Source organism: Ranitomeya variabilis, chromosome 7 (assembly GCF_051348905.1).
Source record: "Ranitomeya variabilis isolate aRanVar5 chromosome 7, aRanVar5.hap1, whole genome shotgun sequence".
Taxonomy (NCBI): domain Eukaryota; kingdom Metazoa; phylum Chordata; class Amphibia; order Anura; family Dendrobatidae; genus Ranitomeya; species Ranitomeya variabilis.
In genome coordinates this window covers 1,893,297-1,916,740 of record NC_135238.1, presented here as the reverse complement: position 1 = coordinate 1,916,740, position 23,444 = coordinate 1,893,297, and the positions used below count along the sequence as shown (strand labels likewise).

Genomic DNA, 23,444 nt, shown 5'->3' with positions numbered 1-23,444 from the left:
TCGCTGGTACGTGTCACACATAGCGAGATCGCTATGGAGGTCGCTGTTGCGTCACAAAACTTGTGACTCAGCAGCGATCTCGCTAGCGATCTCGCTATGTGAGACGGGGCCTTTAATCTTCACCTTTTAAAATAACACAAAAGCCCCCGTTCAAATCTGATAACCTGACTGTTCTGAAAAAAGGTTTTCTATGTTCTCCCCATGTTCATAGACATCCCTGGTCCCCCATCGCGTATGAACAAATCTTAGGTCCTCTCTATATAATTAGATCCCATTATGACACACAACCACCTTCTTATGGTTTATTATTCCAGAGAAATCGACATGGCAGGCATCACACAGTGACATGTCCCTAAGACCACACATCCTGATTAGTAGCCATGCTGTTGTCTGGCATCACGTGGGCTTGTCTGGCATCGCGTGGTATGGGATTGGTATCATGTGATGTTAAAATTGGATCTTATCAGCTTGTCTAGCTTCGTATGTGGGACATCTCAAGGTGTTCCACTGGCATCTCATGTCATTGTGTTTGACATCTCACGGTGTTCCACTGGCATCTGATGTCATTGTGTTTGACATGTCAAGGTGTTCCACTGGCATCTCATGTCATGATGTTGGACATCTTGAGGTGTTCCACTGGCATCTCATGTTATGGTGTTTGATATCTCGAGGTGTTCCAATGGCATCTCATGTCATGGTGTTTGACATCTCGAGGTGTTCCAATGGCATCTCATGTCATGGTTCATGGTGTTTGACATGTCAAGGTGTTCCACTGGCATCTCATGTCATGGTGTTTGACATCTCGAGGTGCTCCTCTGGCATCTCATGTCATGGTGTTTGACATCTCGAGGTGTTCCAATGGCATCTCATGTCATGGGTCATGATGTTTGACATCTTGAGGTGTTCCACTGGCATCTCATGTTATGGTGTTTGATATCTCGAGGTGTTCCAATGGCATCTCATGTCATGGTTCATGGTGTTTGACATGTCAAGGTGTTCCACTGGCATCTCATGTCATGGTGTTTGACATCTCGAGGTGCTCCTCTGGCATCTCATGTCATGGTGTTTGACATCTCGAGGTGTTCCAATGGCATCTCATGTCATGGTGTTTGACATGTCAAGGTGTTCCACTGGCATCTCATGTCATGGCGTTTGGCAACTCATAGTTTTGTACTAATGTCTGCTTATAATGTTGTCAGTGTCTTGTAATGTAGATGATGCAGCGAGTGGAGGAATGAAGTGGCTCACTAGGGGACCAGGATTTCATTACATCATGCCAAGATCTCCTTTCAGTACCTCTGTGGTTGTAGCTCAGGCTTCTTCGCACCAGGATTGTGACATTTAAGGGTTTACAGAAGAGGTCGATTCGGATGAAAGTGGGTTGTTTAGTGGTAATTCTGGTCTTTAACAGAGCTCTATAAAAGCTATGGGCAAGGCTGTGAGGTGCCACTCTTTAAACCTTTGTCTAATTTCAGGGAAAAGTCAATGCTTGGAGGTCCCTGAGTGAGACACCCCAATGACACCATGTCCACATAAGGGCCCAGAAACTCAAGAAGGTTCTGTGGAGTGACGCCTCCAGAAGCTTCAACCACAACTCCCGGAAAAGCGGTCTTCACAGTGAAAGCAGCTTTGTGAAGAAACTATAGAGGGCAGATAGAGAAGGGAAGATGGTCAGCTCAGCTCATTCAAAGAAAGGCAAATATAGCCTAAAGGTGCACAAACAATCAGTGCTAAACATATAGTGAACTTACAAATAGCTTTACCAACACTAAAAACATAGCAAAGATATAGTATATTGTGGAGATGATGTGATGGGAATCGTTAGTGTCAAGTTTTAAGAAATTTGCAGATCCTGGTGTATGTGTACAATTTGATTCACGTGAATTGCCCCCAAAAATGCTGTCACCATTTTACATATTGCAGAAAATTGCATCAGACATGGACAAAAGGACTAAGTGAGAACACGTGGGCTAACCTATAATGACTTGCAGCTATCGATGCACATGGTATAGCACAGCCAATCAGGAACAATCACAGCCTGTATAAAAGCTGAGACAAGGAATGCAGCAACCATTTTAGGGGGATTATAGGACAGTGAGAGTTTGTCAGAGTTCACAGCTCAGTAATAAAGAAAGCCCTAAAACATTGCTCAACATTTCAAGACAGTCATGTATGGTACAACTGCAACAATGAATTAGAAGTCAGTAGCAGCCTGTGAATGAGCCTACGGTCACACCATCAGTATTTGGTCAGTAATAATAATAATCTTTATTTTTATATAGCGCTTTACACACATTATCATCACTGTCCCCGATGGGGCTCACAATCTAAATTCCCTATCAGTATGTCTTTGGAATGTGGGAGGAAACCGGAGTGCCCGGAGGAAACCCACGCAAACACAGAGAGAACATACAAACTCTTTGCAGATGTTGTCCTTGGTGGGGTTTGAACCCAGGACTCCAGCGCTGCAAGGCTGCAGTGCTAACCACTGCGCCACCGAGCCGCCCTGTCAGTATTTTAGATAGAATCATAGAATGTTAGAACCTCCAGCGTCATCGTGTCAAACCCCCTACTCAATGCAGGATTCAATAAACCATTTCAGACAGACGTCTGTCCAGCCTCTGTTTGAAACATCCATTGAAGGAGAACTCACCACCTCTCGTGGCCGCCTGTTCCACTCATTGATCACCCTCACTGTCAGAAACTTTTTCTAATATCTAATCTCTATCTTTTCCCTTTCAGTTTCATTGCATTGCTTCTTGTGATTCGATTTGCAAATGAAAATAAGTATGATGCCTCTACACTGTGACAGCCTTTGCAGTCCACTCACCATCCTGGTAGATCTTCTCTAAAATTGCTCCAGTTTTTCAATGTCTTTTTTTTTAGAATGCGGTGCCCAGAACTGGACACAGTATCCAGATGTGGCCTGACTAAGGAGGAGTAGAGGGGGATTAATTACGTCACGTGATGTAGACTCTATGCTTCTCTTAATATATCCTAGAACTGTATTTGACTTTTTTGCTGCTGCATCACACTGTTGACTCCTGTGCAGTCTGTGATCTATTACTATACCCAAGTCTTTTTCACATGTGCTCTTGCTTAGTTCTATTTCTCCCATTCTATAGATGTAATTTTCGTTTTTCTTGCCCAGATGTAGAATCTTGCATCTCTCCCTGTTAACCCCTTAACGGCCACCGATACGCCGTTTAACGGTGGAGATTAAGGGTACTTAAACCACAGCGCCGTCTTTAAATGGCGCTAAGGTTTACGTGTATAGCGCCCCCCAGAGACAAATTTTCTCCATGATCTCGGCTTCCGGGGGGGTAGCTGAGACCCTAGGGAACATGATTCGGGTCAGTTTTTACCGACCTCAGTGTTGCAAACGCCGTTGTTAACGGTGTAACGGCGACCGAAAAAAAAAGTCAAACAACCTCCCCAAAGGGCAGGAGGCAGGAGCGTCTCCATGAGATTCCAACACCTCACCCTCCAGGTCAGTGTACAAGGCCGAGATGCCTACCCCCTTCGGCAAAATTGGGTCTGGGTCCTCAAAGCCAGACAAAAATGCCAGTAAGGACCATGTAGATACAGCAAAAGGGGAAATGTTTAGGCAGTTGCCATGACAGTAATCTCCCCATTTTACAATCTCTCTGGATTGCCAATCCATAGTTGGATTATGCTTCACCAACCAGGGCAAACCCAGAACCATTGGAGTGTGGAGACCCTCGAGGACATAATGGATTACTTCACAATGCGAAGACCCCACCTTCAGTCTTATGTTATGTACAATCTGTATCAGTGTTCTCTGTGCAAGTGGTGCTGACTCGATGGCACACATAGGAATAGGTTCAGCCGAGGTAGAGCAAGCAAGCCCATGAGTTCTAGCAAACCCCGCGTCCACCATACTGACTCCAGCTCCACTGTCTATAAACATAGACATTTTTTCAGACCTGCTCTCTAGCACCACCTCTGCTGTCAAGACAAAACGAGAATTGCAGGTTGAAGACGAACACATCCCTTGATTATAAAGCTTCAGGCTCCCAAGGTTTAATTGAGCCTCTTTTTGCTTTGGGACTGCAGGACATACCCCAATAAAATGTCCCTTCCTCCCACAAAAAAAAACAAAAAACATCCTTTTTCTTGCAAATGTTGGGAGAAACATGCAACGTGAATGCACCTCACAACTGCATGGGTTCCTCTAACTCTGCAAGTGTAGGTTCACCCCTGGAACTTTCCTCCAACACCAGGATCTTGTCCCGGAATTAGAAGTAGGTGATCTTACCCACCTGTCCCTCACGTGTCTATGCACCCAAATAGCCAAGGACATGGCAGCCTCCGATGACTCTGGGCTCTCATACACTGCTAATGTGTCCTTTAACCTTTCAGTGAGGCCCTGAAGGAATTGGCTTCAGAGAGCTGGGTCTTTCCATGTGGTATCGGTTGCCCACTAGTGATTTCCCACTCACAGTACATATACTAGTGATCTCCCACTCACAGTACATATAGTAGTGATCTCCCACTCACAGTACATATACTAGTGATCTCCCACTTACATTATATGCACTAGTGATCTCCCACTTACATTATATGCACTAGTGCACTGCAATAAACTGTGATACAAATGTTGCAACACAGGATAACTGTGAAATTCTTACATTCCATGTTACTATTACACATATATACTGTATATATATAGTGATTTATAGGCAATAAAGTGTTATCATGGCATCTCTGACACCTCTCAGGCACGGAAATATTTTGTCAAGAGGTGAGAAAAGGACAATAAAGAAATCCTATATCCTTAAAGCCAAAACAGAATCACAGAGTGCAGCATAGCAACAAGGTGATTGTCTAGGTAAAGCTGTAAAATCATGGGAATCATAAGACCAATAGATATGTTAACGATATGCAAATTATACTCAATTCACAATGGATTATGAGCGTCACAAGCAGAAATCCTGGCACCTCCGGCCTCGGCTGATGTCACTGAGGCAGCTCCTGTGTAATCACCGTGCGGAATTCAGAGCTATAAGTCTCTACTGAGAGATTCCCATGCTGAATGTCACGGAGCCTGGATACAGCTGAGGAAATATGGTCAGGATCATCATAGATCAGGGCTGAAGACCTGAAAAACTCTGCCACAGATTGGAGACACATAGAATCCTATGCAGTAGAAAATAATATTAACGGTCCTAGGAGCGCTGGAAATGAGACCAAAACAAGGATTTCAGTGTTGAACCACAATGCGTTTCAACGGTTAAACCATCTTCCTCCTGAAGGTCAGTCACCTCCAGTGACACCATCCGCAGCTGCTCTACTAGCACAGAAACAGGATCCATGATTCCAGCAAAAGGGAAAAAAACCCACACAGAAAAAAAAAACACACCCCAAAAACCCACGTGTCAGTTTTTTTCTTTTGCAAATGTGAACAGCCGGTGATAATGTAATGCACAGCGTAGGAAAGGGTAAGTGCAACACAAAGGGAAAAGGGGAAGGAAGCCCAATACTAGGAGAGTGGAGAGCCCTAGGCAGATCTAAAGTCACCCTGTCTGCCCTAAGCGTCCCTATATAGGTTCCGCACCTATCGCCGAGTAGGATACATAACCCCTGCCTGACCCTGGCGATAAGCCCTGCATCAGGAAGGACAGGATGTCAGATAGTCAATATCCACTATCACTAAAGACAGATGGAATACACAAGCAAGGAGAACACTTAAGGTACCGTCACACTCAACGAGAACGACAACGATCCGTGACGTTGCAGTGATGTTGCAGCGTCCTGGATAGCGATCTCGTTGTGTTTGACACGCAGCAGCGATCTGGATCCCGCTGTGATATCGCTGGTTAGAGCTAGAAGTCCAGACCTTTATTTCGTCGCTGCTCACCCGCTGTCATCGCTGGATCGGCGTGTGTGACACCGATCCAGCGATGTGTTCACTTGTAACCAGGGTAAACATCGGGTTACTAAGCGCAGGGCCGTGCTTAGTAACCCGATATTTACCCTGGTTACCATTGTAAAAGTAAAAAAAAAAACAGTACATACTCACCATCTGATGTCTATCTTGTCCCCCGGGGTCCACGCGCTGCTGCAGGGAGCTTTCCCTGCACTGACTGTGTGAGCTCCAGCCGTAAAGCAGAGCACAGCGGTGACGTCACCGCTGTTACTGCCGGCGCCGCTGACACATTCAGTGCAGGGAAAGCTCTCTGCAGCAGCGTGTGGACGCCGGGGGACGTGACAGACATCAGAAGGTGAGTATGTAGTGGTTTTTTTTTTACTTTTACAATGGTAACCAGGGTCAATATCGGGTTACTAAGCGCGGCCCTGCACTTAGTAACCCGATGTTTACCCTGGTTACCCGGGTGCTGCAGGGGACTTCGGCATCGTTGAAGACAGTTTCAACGATGCCGAAGTCGTTCCCCTGATCGTTGGTCGCTGGAGAGAGCTGTCTGTGTGACAGCTCCCCAGCGACCACACAACGATTTACCAACGATCACGATCGCTGGTCGTGATCGTTGGTAAGTCGCTTAGTGTAACGGTACCTTTAGAGAGAAACACGGACGTCCTCCAAACACCAGTGACGAAGATAGCAAACTGCTATAGCTCCAAGTCTCAACAGGGAAATGGAAATATCACTGACAAGTCCCAGCAGAAAGCTGGAAGTTAAAGGTGTGTCAACTGGAGCCGGGGGATGGCAGCCACTGGGTCCTAAAGTCAGAAGGACCAGGAAGAAGTCTACAAAGCAAACTGCTGAGAACTTCTGCAGTCAGATGCAGTGCGATGGTCTGCAGCCTCTAACACACCAGTGACACACAGATGCAAAATAGGAATGTAAAAGTTCGGCCTTCTCAACATCATTTTTGACCACTTCATCCTTTTTATCCTGTAAAAATCCTATAGCATCTCTGACTTTTCTTTTTCTTTTGACATATCCCCAAATCCTTTTTTTGCTGCTTTTGGTCTCCCTTGCAAGCCTCACTTCATTACTGGCTTTAGCTCTAACTCTTTCCCTGCAGACAGCATTATATTCTTCTTTAGATATGTCCCCTCTTTCCATTTGATATACATTTCTTTTTTAACAAGTGACTACTTTGTGTTCATCCACTCTGGTCTCTTTAAATGCTTCCAATTCTTCCTTATTTTCCTTCTTGAAAGTTTCTGTCCTTTAGAACATCCAGCCATGGGACCTTTCCTACCCCCTTTCTGAGTCCATTAAAATCTGCCTTTCTGAAGTCCAACTTTAAAGTCCGGGTCCTCGCTGGTCTTCATCCTCTTATACTCCAATATTTGAGGATAGCATGATCGATGCCTCCTGAATTCCCAGCCACCTTTACTTCCTCAACCATCTCCTCCCTCTTGGTAAGAATTAGGTCCAAGTTTGCAGATCCTCTTGTTCTCTCTTCCACCTTTTGAAAGATAAAGTTGTCAGCGAGAAAAGATAAGAATTCTCTGGACCCATTACTTTTGCCCGAGAGAGATTCCCAACAAATATCTGCATAGATAAAATCTCCCATGATCACCATGTTGTACTTTTTTGAGAACAGACACATCTGATGTAAAAAGAGTTCATCCATATCAAATACATCAGTATTTGTAGCCAAAACCAGGTGAGGAACAATCAAGAGAAAAAGTATAAAAAAACCACGTCACCACTTCTGTATTTATCAGCCACTCCTGGCTCCGGCTTACTGATGTGAAATACTGACCAAATACTGATAGTGTGTATGTAGCCTAATGCAGACATTGGACAGGGAGAGAGAAAGGAGAGGTACCAGCAGCAGTGCCAGCCTGTGGGATCCATCAGTGATGTGTTACAGCTGCAGTTGTTCTGCTGTGTTTAAATTACAATTACACATTTTTGTCCTCATTCTTAATGCACTAGAAAGCAGCAAGTCACAGCAATAAAAAGTCTAATACACTGACGAGCAAAAGGGTAACAATGTACTGAACTTCTGACTTTCAGGCTCCATATCTCACCATCCATTTCTGCTTTTAACGTGAGCCTACCATAATGTTATAGACAATCATCTTGGCCATCTCATACATAAATTTGACTTGGAACTATTTAGCATATGATTAGTTATGCAGATTTCATCAGGTCACTGCATCGTTACTGTTTTGCGCCTAAAAACATACATTTTTCTTATTTTGCTAGAATTTTGTAAATCCACCATTGACAGTCTGACGAGTATTAGTGTCAGTCAGAGACGGTGAGTTATCTTGCCTTAGGTAAGTGTACTTGATGAATTTGTTGTGCAACCGTTTCTTCTGGAGGGAGAGTGGATATTTTATAATAGAAAAGAAAATTCAGCAAAATCCAGAATCTTAACTGCAACTGTCTACGTCAAAAAGTGCGCACATCGCAAACTATTTCTTGTTACATATCTATTTTACATCAGTGTTATGATCATGGTAAGCATTAATTTGATCACGATATACTCGTGGTGGGGATGTAGTGTGATCACCGTGTACTCGTGGTGGAGATGTAGTGTGATCACAGTGTACTCATGGTGGAGATGTAGTGTGATCACAGTGTACTCGTGGTGGAGATGTAGTGTGATCACAGTGTACTCGTGGTGGAGATGTAGTGTGGTCACAGTGTACTCGTGGTGGAGATGTAGTGTGATCACAGTGTACTCGTGGTGGGGATGTAGTGTGATCACAGTGTACTCGTGGTGGAGATGTAGTGTGGTCACAGTGTACTCGTGGTGGAGATGTAGTGTGATCACAGTGTACTCATGGTGGAGATGTAGTGTGATCACAGTGTACTCGTGGTGGGGATGTAGTGTGGTCACAGTGTACTCGTGGTGGAGGATGTAATGTGATCACAGTGTACTCGTGGTGGGGATGTAGTGTGGTCACAGTGTACTCGTGGTGGAGATGTAGTGTGATCACAGTGTACTCGTGGTGGAGATGTAGTGTGGTCACAGTGTACTCGTGGTGGAGATGTAGTGTGGTCACAGTGTACTCGTGGTGGAGATGTAGTGTGATCACAGTGTACTCGTGGTGGGGATGTAGTGTGGTCACAGTGTACTCATGGTGGGGATGTAGTGTGGTCACAGTGTACTCGTGGTGGGGATGTAGTGTGATCACAGTGTACTCCTGGTGGGGATGTAGTGTGATCACAGTGTACTCGTGGTGGGGATGTAGTGTGGTCACAGTGTACTCGTGGTGGGGATGTAGTGTGATCACAGTGTACTCCTGGTGGGGATGTAGTGTGATCACAGTGTACTCGTGGTGGAGGATGTAGTGTGATCACAGTGTACTCGTGGTGGAGATGTAGTGTGATCACAGTGTGCTCGTGGTGGGGATGTAGTGTGATCACAGTGTACTCGTGGTGGGGATGTAGTGTGGTCACAGTGTACTCGTGGTGGGGATGTAGTGTGGTCACAGTGTACTCGTGGTGGAGATGTAGTGTGGTCACAGTGTACTCGTGGTGGAGGATGTAGTGTGATCACAGTGTACTCGTGGTGGAGATGTAGTGTGGTCACAGTGTACTCGTGGTGAAGATGTAGTGTGATCACAGTGTACTCGTGGTGGAGATGTAGTGTGATCACAGTGTGCTCGTGGTGGAGATGTAGTGTGATCACAGTGTGCTCGTGGTGGGGATGTAGTGTGGTCACAGTGTACTCATGGTGGAGGATGTAGTGTGATCACAGTGTACTCGTGGTGGAGATGTAGTGTGATCACAGTGTACTCGTGGTGAAGATGTAGTGTGATCACAGTGTACTCGTGGTGGAGATGTAGTGTGATCACAGTGTGCTCGTGGTGGAGATGTAGTGTGATCACAGTGTACTCGTGGTGGAGATGTAGTGTGATCACAGTGTACTCATGGTGGAGATGTAGTGTGGTCACAGTGAACTCGTGGTGGAGATGTAGTGTGATCACAGTGTACTCGTGGTGGAGATGTAGTGTGATCACAGTGTGCTCGTGGTGGAGATGTAGTGTGATCACAGTGTACTCGTGGTGGAGATGTAGTGTGATCACAGTGTACTCGTGGTGGGGATGTAGTGTGATGACAGTGAACTCGTGGTGGGGATGTAGTGTGATCACAGTGTACTCGTGGTGGGGATGTAGTGTGGTCACAGTGTACTCGTGGTGGAGGATGTAGTGTGGTCACAGTGTACTCGTGGTGGAGATGTAGTGTGATCACAGTGTACTCGTGGTGGAGATGTAGTGTGGTCACAGTGTACTCGTGGTGGGGATGTAGTGTGATCACAGTGTACTCATGGTGGAGATGTAGTGTGATCACAGTGTACTCGTGGTGGAGATGTAGTGTGGTCACAGTGTACTCGTGGTGGGGATGTAGTGTGATCACAGTGTACTCATGGTGGAGATGTAGTGTGATCACAGTGTACTCGTGGTGGGGATGTAGTGTGGTCACAGTGTACTCGTGGTGGAGATGTATTGTGATCACAGTGTACTCGTGGTGGAGGATGTAGTGTGATCACAGTGTACTCGTGGTGGAGATGTAGTGTGATCACAGTGTACTCGTGGTGGGGATGTAGTGTGATCACAGTGTACTCGTGGTGGAGATGTAGTGTGATCACAGTGTACTCGTGGTGGAGATGTATTGTGATCACAGTGTACTCGTGGTGGAGGATGTAGTGTGATCACAGTGTACTCGTGGTGGAGATGTAGTGTGATCACAGTGTACTCGTGGTGGAGATGTAGTGTGATCACAGTGTACTCGTGGTGGGGATGTAGTGTGATCACAGTGTACTCGTGGTGGAGATGTAGTGTGATCACAGTGTACTCGTGGTGGGGATGTAGTGTGATCACAGTGTACTCGTGGTGGGGATGTAGTGTGATCACAGTGTACTAGTGGTGTGGATGTAGTGTGGTCACAGTGTACTCGTGGTGGGGATGTAGTGTGATCACAGTGTACTCGTGGTGGAGATGTAGTGTGATCACAGTGTACTCGTGGAGGATGTAATGTGATCACAGTGTACTCGTGGTGGGGATGTAGTGTGATCACAGTGTACTCGTGGTGGAGATGTAGTGTGATCACAGTGTACTCGTGGTGGAGATGTAGTCTGATCACAGTGTACTCGTGGTGGGGATGTAGTGTGATCACAGTGTACTCGTGGTGGAGATGTAGTGTGGTCACAGTGTACTCGTGGTGGGGATGTAGTGTGATCACAGTGTACTCATGGTGGAGATGTAGTGTGATCACAGTGTACTCGTGGTGGGGATGTAGTGTGGTCACAGTGTACTCGTGGTGGAGGATGTAGTGTGGTCACAGTGTACTCGTGGTGGAGATGTAGTGTGGTCACAGTGTACTCGTGGTGGAGATGTAGTGTGGTCACAGTGTACTCGTGGTGAAGATGTAGTGTGATCACAGTGTGCTCGTGGTGGAGATGTAGTGTGATCACAGTGTACTCGTGGTGGGGATGTAGTGTGATCACAGTGTACTCCTGGTGGGGATGTAGTGTGGTCACAGTGTACTTGTGGTGGAGATGTAGTGTGATCACAGTGTACTCGTGGTGGGGATGTAGTGTGATCACAGTGTACTCGAGGTGGAGATGTAGTGTGATCACAGTGTACTCGTGGTGGAGATGTAGTGTGATCACAGTGTACTCGTGGTGGGGATGTAGTGTGATCACAGTGTACTCGTGGTGGAGATGTAGTGTGGTCACAGTGTACTCGTGGTGGAGATGTAGTGTGGTCACAGTGTACTCGTGGTGGAGATGTAGTGTGATCACAGTGTACTCGTGGTGGGGATGTAGTGTGATCACCGTGTACTCGTGGTGGAGATGTAGTGTGATCACAGTGTACTCGTGGTGGAGGATGTAGTGTGATCACAGTGTACTCGTGGTGGAGATGTAGTCTGATCACAGTGTACTCGTGGTGGAGATGTAGTGTGGTCACAGTGTACTCGTGGTGGAGATGTAGTGTGGTCACAGTGTACTCGTGGTGGGGATGTAGTGTGGTCACAGTGTACTCGTGGTGGGGATGTAGTGTGGTCACAGTGTACTCGTGGTGGAGATGTAGTGTGATCACAGTGTACTCGTGGTGGAGATGTAGTGTGGTCACAGTGTACTCGTGGTGGAGATGTAGTGTGGTCACAGTGTACTCGTGGTGGGGATGTAGTGTGGTCACAGTGTACTCGTGGTGGGGATGTAGTGTGGTCACAGTGTACTCGTGGTGGAGGATGTAGTGTGATCACAGTGTCCTCGTTATGAGGATGTAGTGTGATCACAGTGTACTCGTGGTGGGGATGTAGTGTGATCACAGTGTACTCGTGGTGGGGATGTAGTGTGATCACAGTGTACTCGTGGAGGATGTAATGTGATCACAGTGTACTTGTGGTGGGGATGTAGTGTGATCACAGTGTACTCGTGGTGAGGAAGTAGTGTGATCACCGTGTACTCGTGGTGGGGATGTAGTCTGATCACAGTGTACTCGTGGTGGAGATGTAGTCTGATCACAGTGTACTCGTGGTGGAGATGTAGTCTGATCACAGTGTACTCGTGGTGGAGATGTAGTCTGATCACAGTGTACTCGTGGTGGGGATGTAGTCTGATCACAGTGTACTCGTGGTGGAGATGTAGTCTGATCACAGTGTACTCGTGGTGGGGATGTAGTGTGGTCACAGTGTACTCGTGGTGGGGATGTAGTGTGGTCACAGTGTACTCGTGGTGGAGGATGTAGTGTGATCACAGTGTCCTCGTTATGGGGATGTAGTGTGATCACAGTGTACTCGTGGTGGGGATGTAGTGTGATCACAGTGTACTCGTGGTGTGGATGTAGTGTGGTCACAGTGTACTCATGGTGGAGATGTAGTGTGATCACCGTGTACTCGTGGAGGATGTAATGTGATCACAGTGTACTTGTGGTGGAGATGTAGTGTGATCACAGTGTACTCGTGGTGGGGATGTAGTGTGATCACAGTGTACTCGTGGTGGAGGATGTAGTGTGATCACAGTGTACTCGTGGTGGAGATGTAGTCTGATCACAGTGTACTTGTGGTGGGGATGTAGTGTGATCACAGTGTACTCATGGTGGAGATGTAGTCTGATCACAGTGAACTCGTGGTGGGGATGTAGTGTGATCACAGTGTACTCGTGGTGAGGATGTAGTGTGATCACAGTGTACTCGTGGTGGAGGATGTAGTGTGATCACAGTGTACTCGTGGTGGAGATGTAGTCTGATCACAGTGTACTCGTGGTGGAGATGTAGTGTGATCACAGTGAACTCGTGGTGGAGATGTAGTGTGGTCACAGTGTACTCGTGGTGGGGATGTAGTGTGGTCACAGTGTACTCGTGGTGGGGATGTAGTGTGATCACAGTGTACTCATGGTGGAGATGTAGTGTGGTCACAGTGTACTCGTGGTGGGGATGTAGTGTGATCACAGTGTGCTCGTGGTGGAGGATGTAGTGTGATCACAGTGTACTCATGGTGGAGATGTAGTGTGATCACAGTGTACTCATGGTGGAGATGTAGTGTGATCACAGTGAACTCGTGGTGGGGATGTAGTGTGATCACAGTGTACTCATGGTGGAGATGTAGTGTGATCACAGTGTACTCGTGGTGGAGGATGTAGTGTGATCACAGTGAACTCGTGGTGGGGATGTAGTGTGGTCACAGTGTACTCATGGTGGAGATGTAGTGTGATCACAGTGTACTAGTGGTGGGGATGTAGTGTGATCACAGTGTACTCGTGGTGGAGGATGTAGTGTGATCACAGTGAACTCGTGGTGGGGATGTAGTGTGATCACAGTGTACTCATGGTGGAGATGTAGTGTGATCACAGTGTACTAGTGGTGGGGATGTAGTGTGATCACAGTGTACTCGTGGTGGAGGATGTAGTGTGATCACAGTGAACTCGTGGTGGGGATGTAGTGTGGTCACAGTGTACTCATGGTGGAGATGTAGTGTGATCACAGTGTACTAGTGGTGGGGATGTAGTGTGATCACAGTGTACTCGTGGTGGGGATGTAGTGTGATCACAGTGTACTCGTGGTGGAGATGTAGTGTGATCACAGTGTACTCATGGTGGAGATGTAGTGTGATCACAGTGTACTCATGGTGGAGATGTAGTGTGATCACAGTGAACTCGTGGTGGGGATGTAGTGTGATCACAGTGTACTCATGGTGGAGATGTAGTGTGATCACAGTGTACTCGTGGTGGAGGATGTAGTGTGATCACAGTGAACTCGTGGTGGGGATGTAGTGTGGTCACAGTGTACTCATGGTGGAGATGTTGTGTGATCACAGTGTACTAGTGGTGGGGATGTAGTGTGATCACAGTGTACTCGTGGTGGAGATGTAGTGTGATCACAGTGTACTCATGGTGGAGATGTAGTGTGATCACAGTGTACTCGTGGTGGGGATGTAGTGTGATCACAGTATACTCATGGTGGAGATGTAGTGTGATCACAGTGTACTCGTGGTGGAGATGTAGTGTGATCACAGTGTACTCGTGGTGGGGATGTAGTGTGATCACAGTGTACTCGTGGTGGAGATGTAGTGTGATCACAGTGTACTAGTGGTGGAGATGTAGTGTGATCACAGTGTACTCGTGGTGGGGATGTAGTGTGATCACAGTGTACTCGTGGTGGGGATGTAGTGTGATCACAGTGTACTAGTGGTGGGGATGTAGTGTGATCACAGTGTACTCATGGTGGAGATGTAGTGTGATCACAGTGTACTCGTGGTGGAGATGTAGTGTGATCACAGTGTACTCGTGGTGGGGATGTAGTGTGATCACAGTGTACTCGTGGTGGGGATGTAGTGTGATCACAGTGTACTCGTGGTGGGGATGTAGTGTGATCACAGTGTACTCGTGGTGAGGAAGTAGTGTGATCACAGTGTACTAGTGGTGGGGATGTAGTGTGATCACAGTGTACTCGTGGTGGGGATGTAGTGTGATCACAGTGTACTCGTGGTGGGGATGTAGTGTGGTCACAGTGTACTCATGGTGGAGATGTAGTGTGATCACAGTGTACTCATGGTGGAGATGTAGTGTGATCACAGTGTACTCGTGGTGGGGATGTAGTGTGATCACAGTGTACTCGTGGTGGGGATGTAGTGTGATCACAGTGTACTAGTGGTGGGGATGTAGTGTGATCACAGTGTACTCGTGGTGGGGATGTAGTGTGGTCACAGTGTACTCGTGGTGGGGATGTAGTGTGATCACAGTGTACTCGTGGTGGGGATGTAGTGTGATCACAGTGTACTCGTGGTGGAGATGTAGTGTGATCACAGTGTACTAGTGGTGGGGATGTAGTGTGATCACAGTGTACTCATGGTGGAGATGTAGTGTGATCACAGTGTACTCGTGGTGGGGATGTAGTGTGATCACAGTGTACTCGTGGTGGGGATGTAGTGTGATCACAGTGTACTCGTGGTGGGGATGTAGTGTGATCACAGTGTACTCGTGGTGGAGGATGTAGTGTGGTCACAGTGTACTCGTGGTGGAGATGTAGTGTGATCACAGTGTACTCGTGGTGGAGATGTAGTGTGATCACAGTGTACTCGTGGTGGGGATGTAGTGTGATCACAGTGTACTCATGGTGGAGATGTAGTGTGATCACAGTGTCCTCGTTATGGGGATGTAGTGTGATCACAGTGTACTCGTGGTGGGGATGTAGTGTGATCACAGTGTACTCGTGGTGGGGATGTAGTGTGGTCACAGTGTACTCGTGGTGGGGATGTAGTGTGGTCACAGTGTACTCGTGGTGGGGATGTAGTGTGGTCACAGTGTACTCGTGGTGGAGGATGTAGTGTGATCACAGTGTCCTCGTTATGGGGATGTAGTGTGATCACAGTGTACTCGTGGTGGGGATGTAGTGTGATCACAGTGTACTCGTGGTGTGGATGTAGTGTGGTCACAGTGTACTCATGGTGGAGATGTAGTGTGATCACCGTGTACTCGTGGAGGATGTAATGTGATCACAGTGTACTTGTGGTGGAGATGTAGTGTGATCACAGTGTACTCGTGGTGGGGATGTAGTGTGATCACAGTGTACTCGTGGTGGAGGATGTAGTGTGATCACAGTGTACTCGTGGTGGAGATGTAGTCTGATCACAGTGTACTCGTGGTGGGGATGTAGTGTGATCACAGTGTACTCGTGGTGGGGATGTAGTGTGATCACAGTGTACTCATGGTGGAGATGTAGTCTGATCACAGTGTACTCGTGGTGGAGATGTAGTGTGATCACAGTGTACTTGTGGTGGGGATGTAGTGTGATCACAGTGTACTCATGGTGGAGATGTAGTCTGATCACAGTGAACTCGTGGTGGGGATGTAGTGTGATCACAGTGTACTCGTGGTGGGGATGTAGTGTGATCACAGTGTACTCGTGGTGGAGATGTAGTGTGATCACAGTGTACTAGTGGTGGGGATGTAGTGTGATCACAGTGTACTCATGGTGGAGATGTAGTGTGATCACAGTGTACTCGTGGTGGGGATGTAGTGTGATCACAGTGTACTCGTGGTGGGGATGTAGTGTGATCACAGTGTACTCGTGGTGGGGATGTAGTGTGATCACAGTGTACTCGTGGTGGAGGATGTAGTGTGATCACAGTGTACTCGTGGTGGGGATGTAGTGTGATCACAGTGTACTCCTGGTGGAGATGTAGTGTGGTCACAGTGTACTCGTGGTGGGGATGTAGTGTGACCATTTATACAATTGTACCTCAGTGGTGAAATTATCCAGCATAATGATTTCTGCTCCGGCCTCTGCAGCTTCTAAAGCTTCGTCCACGGATCTGCACTCTACTTCCACCTTTAGAGTGCGTCCGGCTAGAGTGTGCACGGCATGTAGAGCCTGGGATGAGAGCACAGACAGGAGGTTATCACTGTGCAGAATCTATGGGGAGACAATGAGCAAAGACTGATCTCCACCTCTCAGCATTGGTGAGGTCCCCTCAGATCCCTACTTGTCCTCCTATTTCCTATGTGAGCCCCTGATCCGACATGGGGGACAGTTTATTAGTGTAGGGGGCGTCTCACTGACACATGCACTTCAGTGGGGAGTACCATACTGCGTGTACAGGTACGGGAGGCTGCACATGGACTGTCCCCAAAAATTCTACTTTCCAAAAAGGACTTTATTTCTATTTACTATGCAAGCATGAACAATTGTGAAAACATGATTGTACCAGCTGGCTCCCCTTCGCACCTTTGACAGACAGGAGGACATACCCAGGAATTCCAGAGAATGTGAGGGGACATTCAGGAGGACATACCCAGGAATTCCAGAGAACGTGAGGGGACATTCAGGAGGACATACCAAGGAATTCCAGAGAATGTGAGGGGACATTCAGGAGGACATACCCAGGAATTCCAGAGAACGTGAGGGGACATTCAGGAGGACATACCCAGGAATTCCAGAGAACGTGAGGGGACATTCAAGAGGACATACCCAGGAATTCCAGAGAATGTGAGGGGACATTCAGGAGGACATACCCAGGAATTCCAGAGAACGTGAGGGGACATTCAGGAGGACATACCCAGGAATTCCAGAGAACGTGAGGGGACATTCAGGAGGACATACCCAGGAATTCCAGAGAACGTGAGGGGACATTCAGGAGGACATACCCAGGAATTCCAGAGAACGTGAGGGGACATTCAGGAGGACATACCCAGGAATTCCAGAGAATGTGAGGGGACATTCAGGAGGACATACCCAGGAATTCCTTCTCACCTTTGACAGACAGGAGGACATACCCAGGAATTCCAGAGAATGTGAGGGGACATTCAGGAGGACATACCCAGGAATTCCTTCGCACCTTTGACAGACAGGAGGACATACCCAGGAATTCCAGAGAATGTGAGGGGACATTCAGGAGGACATACCCAGGAATTCCAGAGAACGTGAGGGGACATTCAGGAGGACATACCCAGGAATTCCAGAGAATGTGAGGGGACATTCAGGAGGACATACCCAGGAATTCCTTCGCACCTTTGACAGACAGGAGGACATACCCAGGAATTCCAGAGAATATGAGGGGACATTCAGGAGGACATACCCAGGAATTCCTTCGCACCTTTGACAGACAGAAGGACATACCCAGGAATTCCAGAGAATGTGAGGGGACATTCAGGAGGACATACCCAGGAATTCCAGAGAACGTGAGGGGACATTCAGGAGGACATACCCAGGAATTCCAGAGAATGTGAGGGGACATTCAGGAGGACATACCCAGGAATTCCTTCTCACCTTTGACAGACAGGAGGACATACCCAGGAATTCCAGAGAATGTGAGGGGACATTCAGGAGGACATACCCAGGAATTCCAGAGAATGTGAGGGGACAGTCAGGAGGACATACCCAGGAATTCCTTCGCACCTTTGACAGACAGGAGGACATACCCAGGAATTCCAGAGAATGTGAGGGGACATTCAGGAGGACATACCCAGGAATTCCAGAGAACGTGAGGGGACATTCAGGAGGACATACCCAGGAATTCCAGAGAATGTGAGGGGACATTCAGGAGGACATACCCAGGAATTCCAGAGAACGTGAGGGGACATTCAGGAGGACATACCCAAGAATTCCAGAGAATGTGAGGGGACATTCAGGAGGACATACCCAGGAACTCCAGAGAATGTGAGGGGCCATTCAGGAGGACATACCCAGGAATTCCAGAGAATGTGAGGGGACATTCAGGAGGACATACCCAGGAATTCCAGAGAACGTGAGGGGACATTCAGGAGGGCATACCCAGGAATTCCAGAGAATGTGAGGGGACATTCAGGAGGACATACCCAGGAATTCCAGAGAACGTGAGGGGACATTCAGGAGGACATACCCAGGAATTCCAGAGAATGTGAGGGGACATTCAGGAGGACATACCCAGGAATTCCAGAGAATGTGAGGGGCCATTCAGGAGGACATACCCAGGAATTCCAGAGAATGTGAGGGGACATTCAGGAGGACATACCCAGGAATTCCAGAGAACGTGAGGGGACATTCAGGAGGACATACCCAGGAATTCCAGAGAACGTGAGGGGACATTCAGGAGGACATACCCAGGAATTCCAGAGAATGTGAGGGGACATTCAGGAGGACATACCCAGGAATTCCAGAGAATGTGAGGGGCCATTCAGGAGGACATACCCAGGAATTCCAGAGAATGTGAGGGGACATTCAGGAGGACATACCCAGGAATTCCAGAGAACGTGAGGGGACATTCAGGAGGACATACCCAGGAATTCCAGAGAATGTGAGGGGACATTCAGGAGGACATACCCAGGAATTCCAGAGAATGTGAGGGGCCATTCAGGAGGACATACCCAGGAATTCCAGAGAATGTGAGGGGACATTCAGGAGGACATACCCAGGAATTCCAGAGAACGTGAGGGGACATTCAGGAGGACATACCCAGGAATTCCAGAGAACGTGAGGGGACATTCAGGAGAACATACCCAGGAATTCCAGAGAACGTGAGGGGACATTCAGGAGGACATACCCAGGAATTCCAGAGAACGTGAGGGGACATTCAGGAGGACATACCCAGGAATTCCAGAGAATGTGAGGGGACATTCAGGAGGACATACCCAGGAATTCCTTCTCACCTTTGACAGACAGGAGGACATACCCAGGAATTCCAGAGAATGTGAGGGGACATTCAGGAGGACATACCCAGGAATTCCAGAGAATGTGAGGGGACATTCAGGAGGACATACCCAGGAATTCCTTTGCACCTTTGACAGACAGGAGGACATACCCAGGAATTCCAGAGAATATGAGGGGACATTCAGGACATACCCAGGAATTCCTTCGCACCTTTGACAGACAGGAGGACATACCCAGGAATTCCAGAGAATGTGAGGGGACATTCAGGAGGACACACAATGGAGGGGAGATTTAGATGGAAGTAGAGGGGACATTTAGGAAAAGTCTGAGCAGGACAGAAACATTCGCCTGGAGAAAGGGCAGCAGAACCTCAAAGTGTCTCATGCGAATTTCACCTTCTCTACATTGAAAAGTGAAATTTGTGTAGAAAATCTGCTGCGCCCCTGTATGTTCTGTGTGTGCGAGATGCATGGACATCACCTCTCTGACTCCTCCCATTGCCCATATATGGTTATCCTTCAGCATGATCAGATCGCCGATCCCATAGCGGTGAGTTCCGGCTCCTCCCACCAGGAGGCCATACTTCTCAGGCAGTCGAAATCCAGGAGTGGTTTTTCGGGTACCTGTCACCTGCCCCATCCATCCTGCTGCCCGTGCCTGCTCAGATACCTGTCTCGCCAGTGTGGCCACACCGCTGACCCGCGACAGGACATTAAGCGCTGGGCGTTCTGCCAGTAGGAGATCATTCACATGACCTGGAACACGAGGAACAGTGTTAATGCCCGGACCAATGGGTACACACACTTCCTACTTACTGGTAGATGTGGCCCCTGAGGTTACACCCTTTGATCAGCTCTGGTCATTGCCCCCCTACAATGATACTACGGGTAGACCCCCATGATGAGCTATTATCGCATTTCTGAAGCTGGGTATATTCGCTGGGTCAAAAACGCAGCATTTTACATTATTAGCAAAGTGGATGGGATTTATAGAAATCTTCTGCCCACTCATTTTTTACACTGCGTAAACTCACTTGCTGTGCCTTTTTCCAATCCGCAGCATATCAATTTCTTTTGCGGGTACACTGCGTATTTTGTGCAGATTTTCCCCATAGACTCGCATTAGGAGCAGAAATTCCACAAGTAAAAAAATGCATCACAAAACATGTAATCTGCACTTAACTAGGAAGTATAAAAAACAAAGCAACTTTATTTAAAGCATGACACATCAAACAGACAAAAAAACACAGAGTCAAAGACGCGATAAACACGCATGTTAGAAAATGCAATAAAAAACCACAATATGATGCAATCACTACTCACGCACAGGCCCTGATGAAGAAGAGTCAGACGTTCCGGGGTCAATACTGAGAGAGTACGTAGATAACCAAGGGAAAAGACAAAGGCGTAAGTCAGGTCACAGTCCAGGGTCAATAACAAGAGATAGCGGATCAAAAGACAAAGAGATAGTCAGAACACGGTCCAAAGGGTCACGCAGCAGAAGACCAGACCTCAGAGCAACAGGACCAGGCTAACACTCACCAAGAAGCACAAGCTACGTCTGGCAGGGGTCAGGGGCAGACAGCTCAGGTAAGTAGCTATGCGATCACCAGAACACTGAACACCTGCAGAAAGTCCCGCACGGCCCAGACACACTTTGGACAGCAGAGCTGTCAATTAAGACACAGACAGCTCAGCAAGCCCATCACCGAATTGGACAACCAAGCTGTCAATCAAGACACAGACAGCTGAGCAAGACAGTTTCCCTAGAACAGCACAGCAACCATTCTCTGAGCAGAGGAATCATGACACGCAAATTACCTAATTTACATAATAGGTGCGAAATTCTGCAGTGTCAAAAACTCAACAAATATTGATTGTGGGAACATAGTCTAACGGAGACGCACATGATCCCACCGAGAGGGCGGCCATGACACCAGATTTACAGTTACCCCCTATTTGAGGAAATCTGGCAAGAATATTATAAACCCAACAACCGAGCCTGCATGATGCAACGAGGCCTCCAGGATCACCATGATGACCTGGTAGACCTTCATGGTCATTACACGGGGTAAGCTCAGGGCATCACTAATTTCCATGACACTGGGCAGTTGTGTGTGGAGACCCTCATTATTATCTACCATCCATTTGGCGGGGGGGGGGGGCACAGTTCTTTCCCCTGATGTCGCATGTTACCTCGAACAGAGGCCACCCTTGTCACCGGCTCCAGCCATGTACCCTCCCTGTGTTCCCACGTCACACTGCAGCCGACTTCTTCACAAACAGCTTGAAAGAAGGGGCACCCCGCCAGCACCCCAGAAGACTTGCACAGTAGAATTGCTTCCTGACAGCCCTGACTCCTACTGGCAGCAGCCCATCCAGCAAAGTCAAGCCATGGTGCATCCTCTGCCAGCCAGTCCCGAGCCAGACGCTGCAGGCGACAACGTGGCAGGAGAAGAGCCAGGTCATTGGAGGCCATCGAAACCTGGGGCCACAGAAAAAAAGGAAATCAACAAACACGGCAGCGATCCACTCTCACATTGCAAATCTGCAGCCAGTTCTTACCCTCACCCACTCTGCACCCTGCACACCATCACTCCAACCTACACCCCCTCACACACACGTTACACCCCACCAAATAATGTACTACCCCCCACAACATGCTGGATCCAATGCCCCCCACTCTGACCCCTCAGCCTTGTCCTCACCTTACGTCTTGGTGCAGCGGCTGCAGATGGAGTAATAAACACATTTCTGGTTTTTACTTTCGGGGCAAGGTAAACAGCAGGTTACACATTGACATTACACAGGGGTCAAAGTTCAGAGGTAGCTTACGTATGGGGGACTCAATACTGATAAACAGGGAAGAAGAAAGGAGGCTCCTCCCCGTATAGCTCATATACTGTCATGGCCTGACTGTGTAATGTGTCAGGGCAATTATTTTCTGGGAGATAGGCTTTGTTTCCTGGAACAATTTCATGGGTACAAACACTTTCGGCCATGCCTGTATGTGGCAATCTGCCGCTGGGATCGCATCTTCTGGGTATGATGGTCAACACTCCAACATGGTGGATTAGGGTCAGAATGGACAGCAGCCAGCTTTACTATCCTAATATAAGGCAACTCAATACATTATAGAGCAAAATAAATCCCCGACCATCCCACTTCCGATTAAACAGAGAGGGACAACCAGGCCCTATTCCTGGTGTGGTGAAGATCACTGATGGCGAGCATCGGAAATGGAGCTACAGGTAGGATCAAACAGAGCTGAGGGGAACACTGAGGGGGACTTCACAGGGGATCGATGAAAGTGATCATCAGAAAGAGAGCTGCAGGAATCACTGATGAGGAGCTGCAGAGGGGATTGATGAAAGTGAGCATCAGAAAGAGAGCTGCAGGAATCACTGATGAGGAGCTGCAGAGGGGATTGCTGAAAGTGAGCATCAGAAAGAGAGCTGCAGGAATCACTGATGAGGAGCTGCAGAGGGGATTGCTGAAAGTGAGCATCAGAAAAAGAGCTGCAGGAATCACTGATGAGGAGCTGCAGAGGGGATTGATGAAAGTGAGCATCAGAAAGAGAGCTGCAGGAATCACTGATGAGGAGCTGCAGAGGGGATTGCTGAACGTGAGCATCAGAAAGAGAGCTGCAGGAATCACTGATGAGGAGCTGCAGAGGGGATTGCTGAAAGTGAGCATCAGAAAGAGAGCTGCAGGAATCACTGATGAGGAGCTGTAGAGGGGATCGATGAAAGTGAGCATCAGAAAGAGCTGTGGGGATCACTGAGGGGGAGCTGCACAGGGAATCGATGAAAGTGAGCATCAGAAAGAGAGCTGCGGGGAACACTGAGGGGGACTTCACAGGGGATCGATGAAAGTGATCATCAGAAAGAGAGCTGCAAGGAACACTGAGGGGGACTTCAC

At 47.9% G+C, this 23,444-nt stretch overlaps 1 protein-coding gene across 2 annotated transcripts; it reads right to left on the bottom strand.

Annotated features, from left to right (window-relative positions):
* Positions 1 to 758: 758 nt before the first annotated feature.
* QPRT (quinolinate phosphoribosyltransferase) lies at positions 759 to 22,750 on the bottom strand. Of its 2 annotated transcripts, XM_077273624.1 has the most exons (5): positions 22,232 to 22,750; positions 21,720 to 22,008; positions 20,005 to 20,279; positions 16,639 to 16,770; positions 759 to 1,640 (listed from the first exon to the last, which is right to left on the bottom strand). In XM_077273624.1, the coding sequence occupies exons 2-5, from the start codon at positions 22,000 to 22,002 to the stop codon at positions 1,425 to 1,427; spliced, it is 906 nt and encodes a 301-aa protein (XP_077129739.1). In that variant the 5' UTR covers positions 22,003 to 22,008; positions 22,232 to 22,750; the 3' UTR covers positions 759 to 1,424. The 2 variants fall into 2 exon arrangements, with proteins under 2 accessions (XP_077129739.1, XP_077129740.1); XM_077273625.1 differs by lacking the exon at positions 22,232 to 22,750 and having other exon boundaries at positions 21,720 to 22,138.
* Between the last annotated feature and the right edge of the window lie 694 nt (positions 22,751 to 23,444).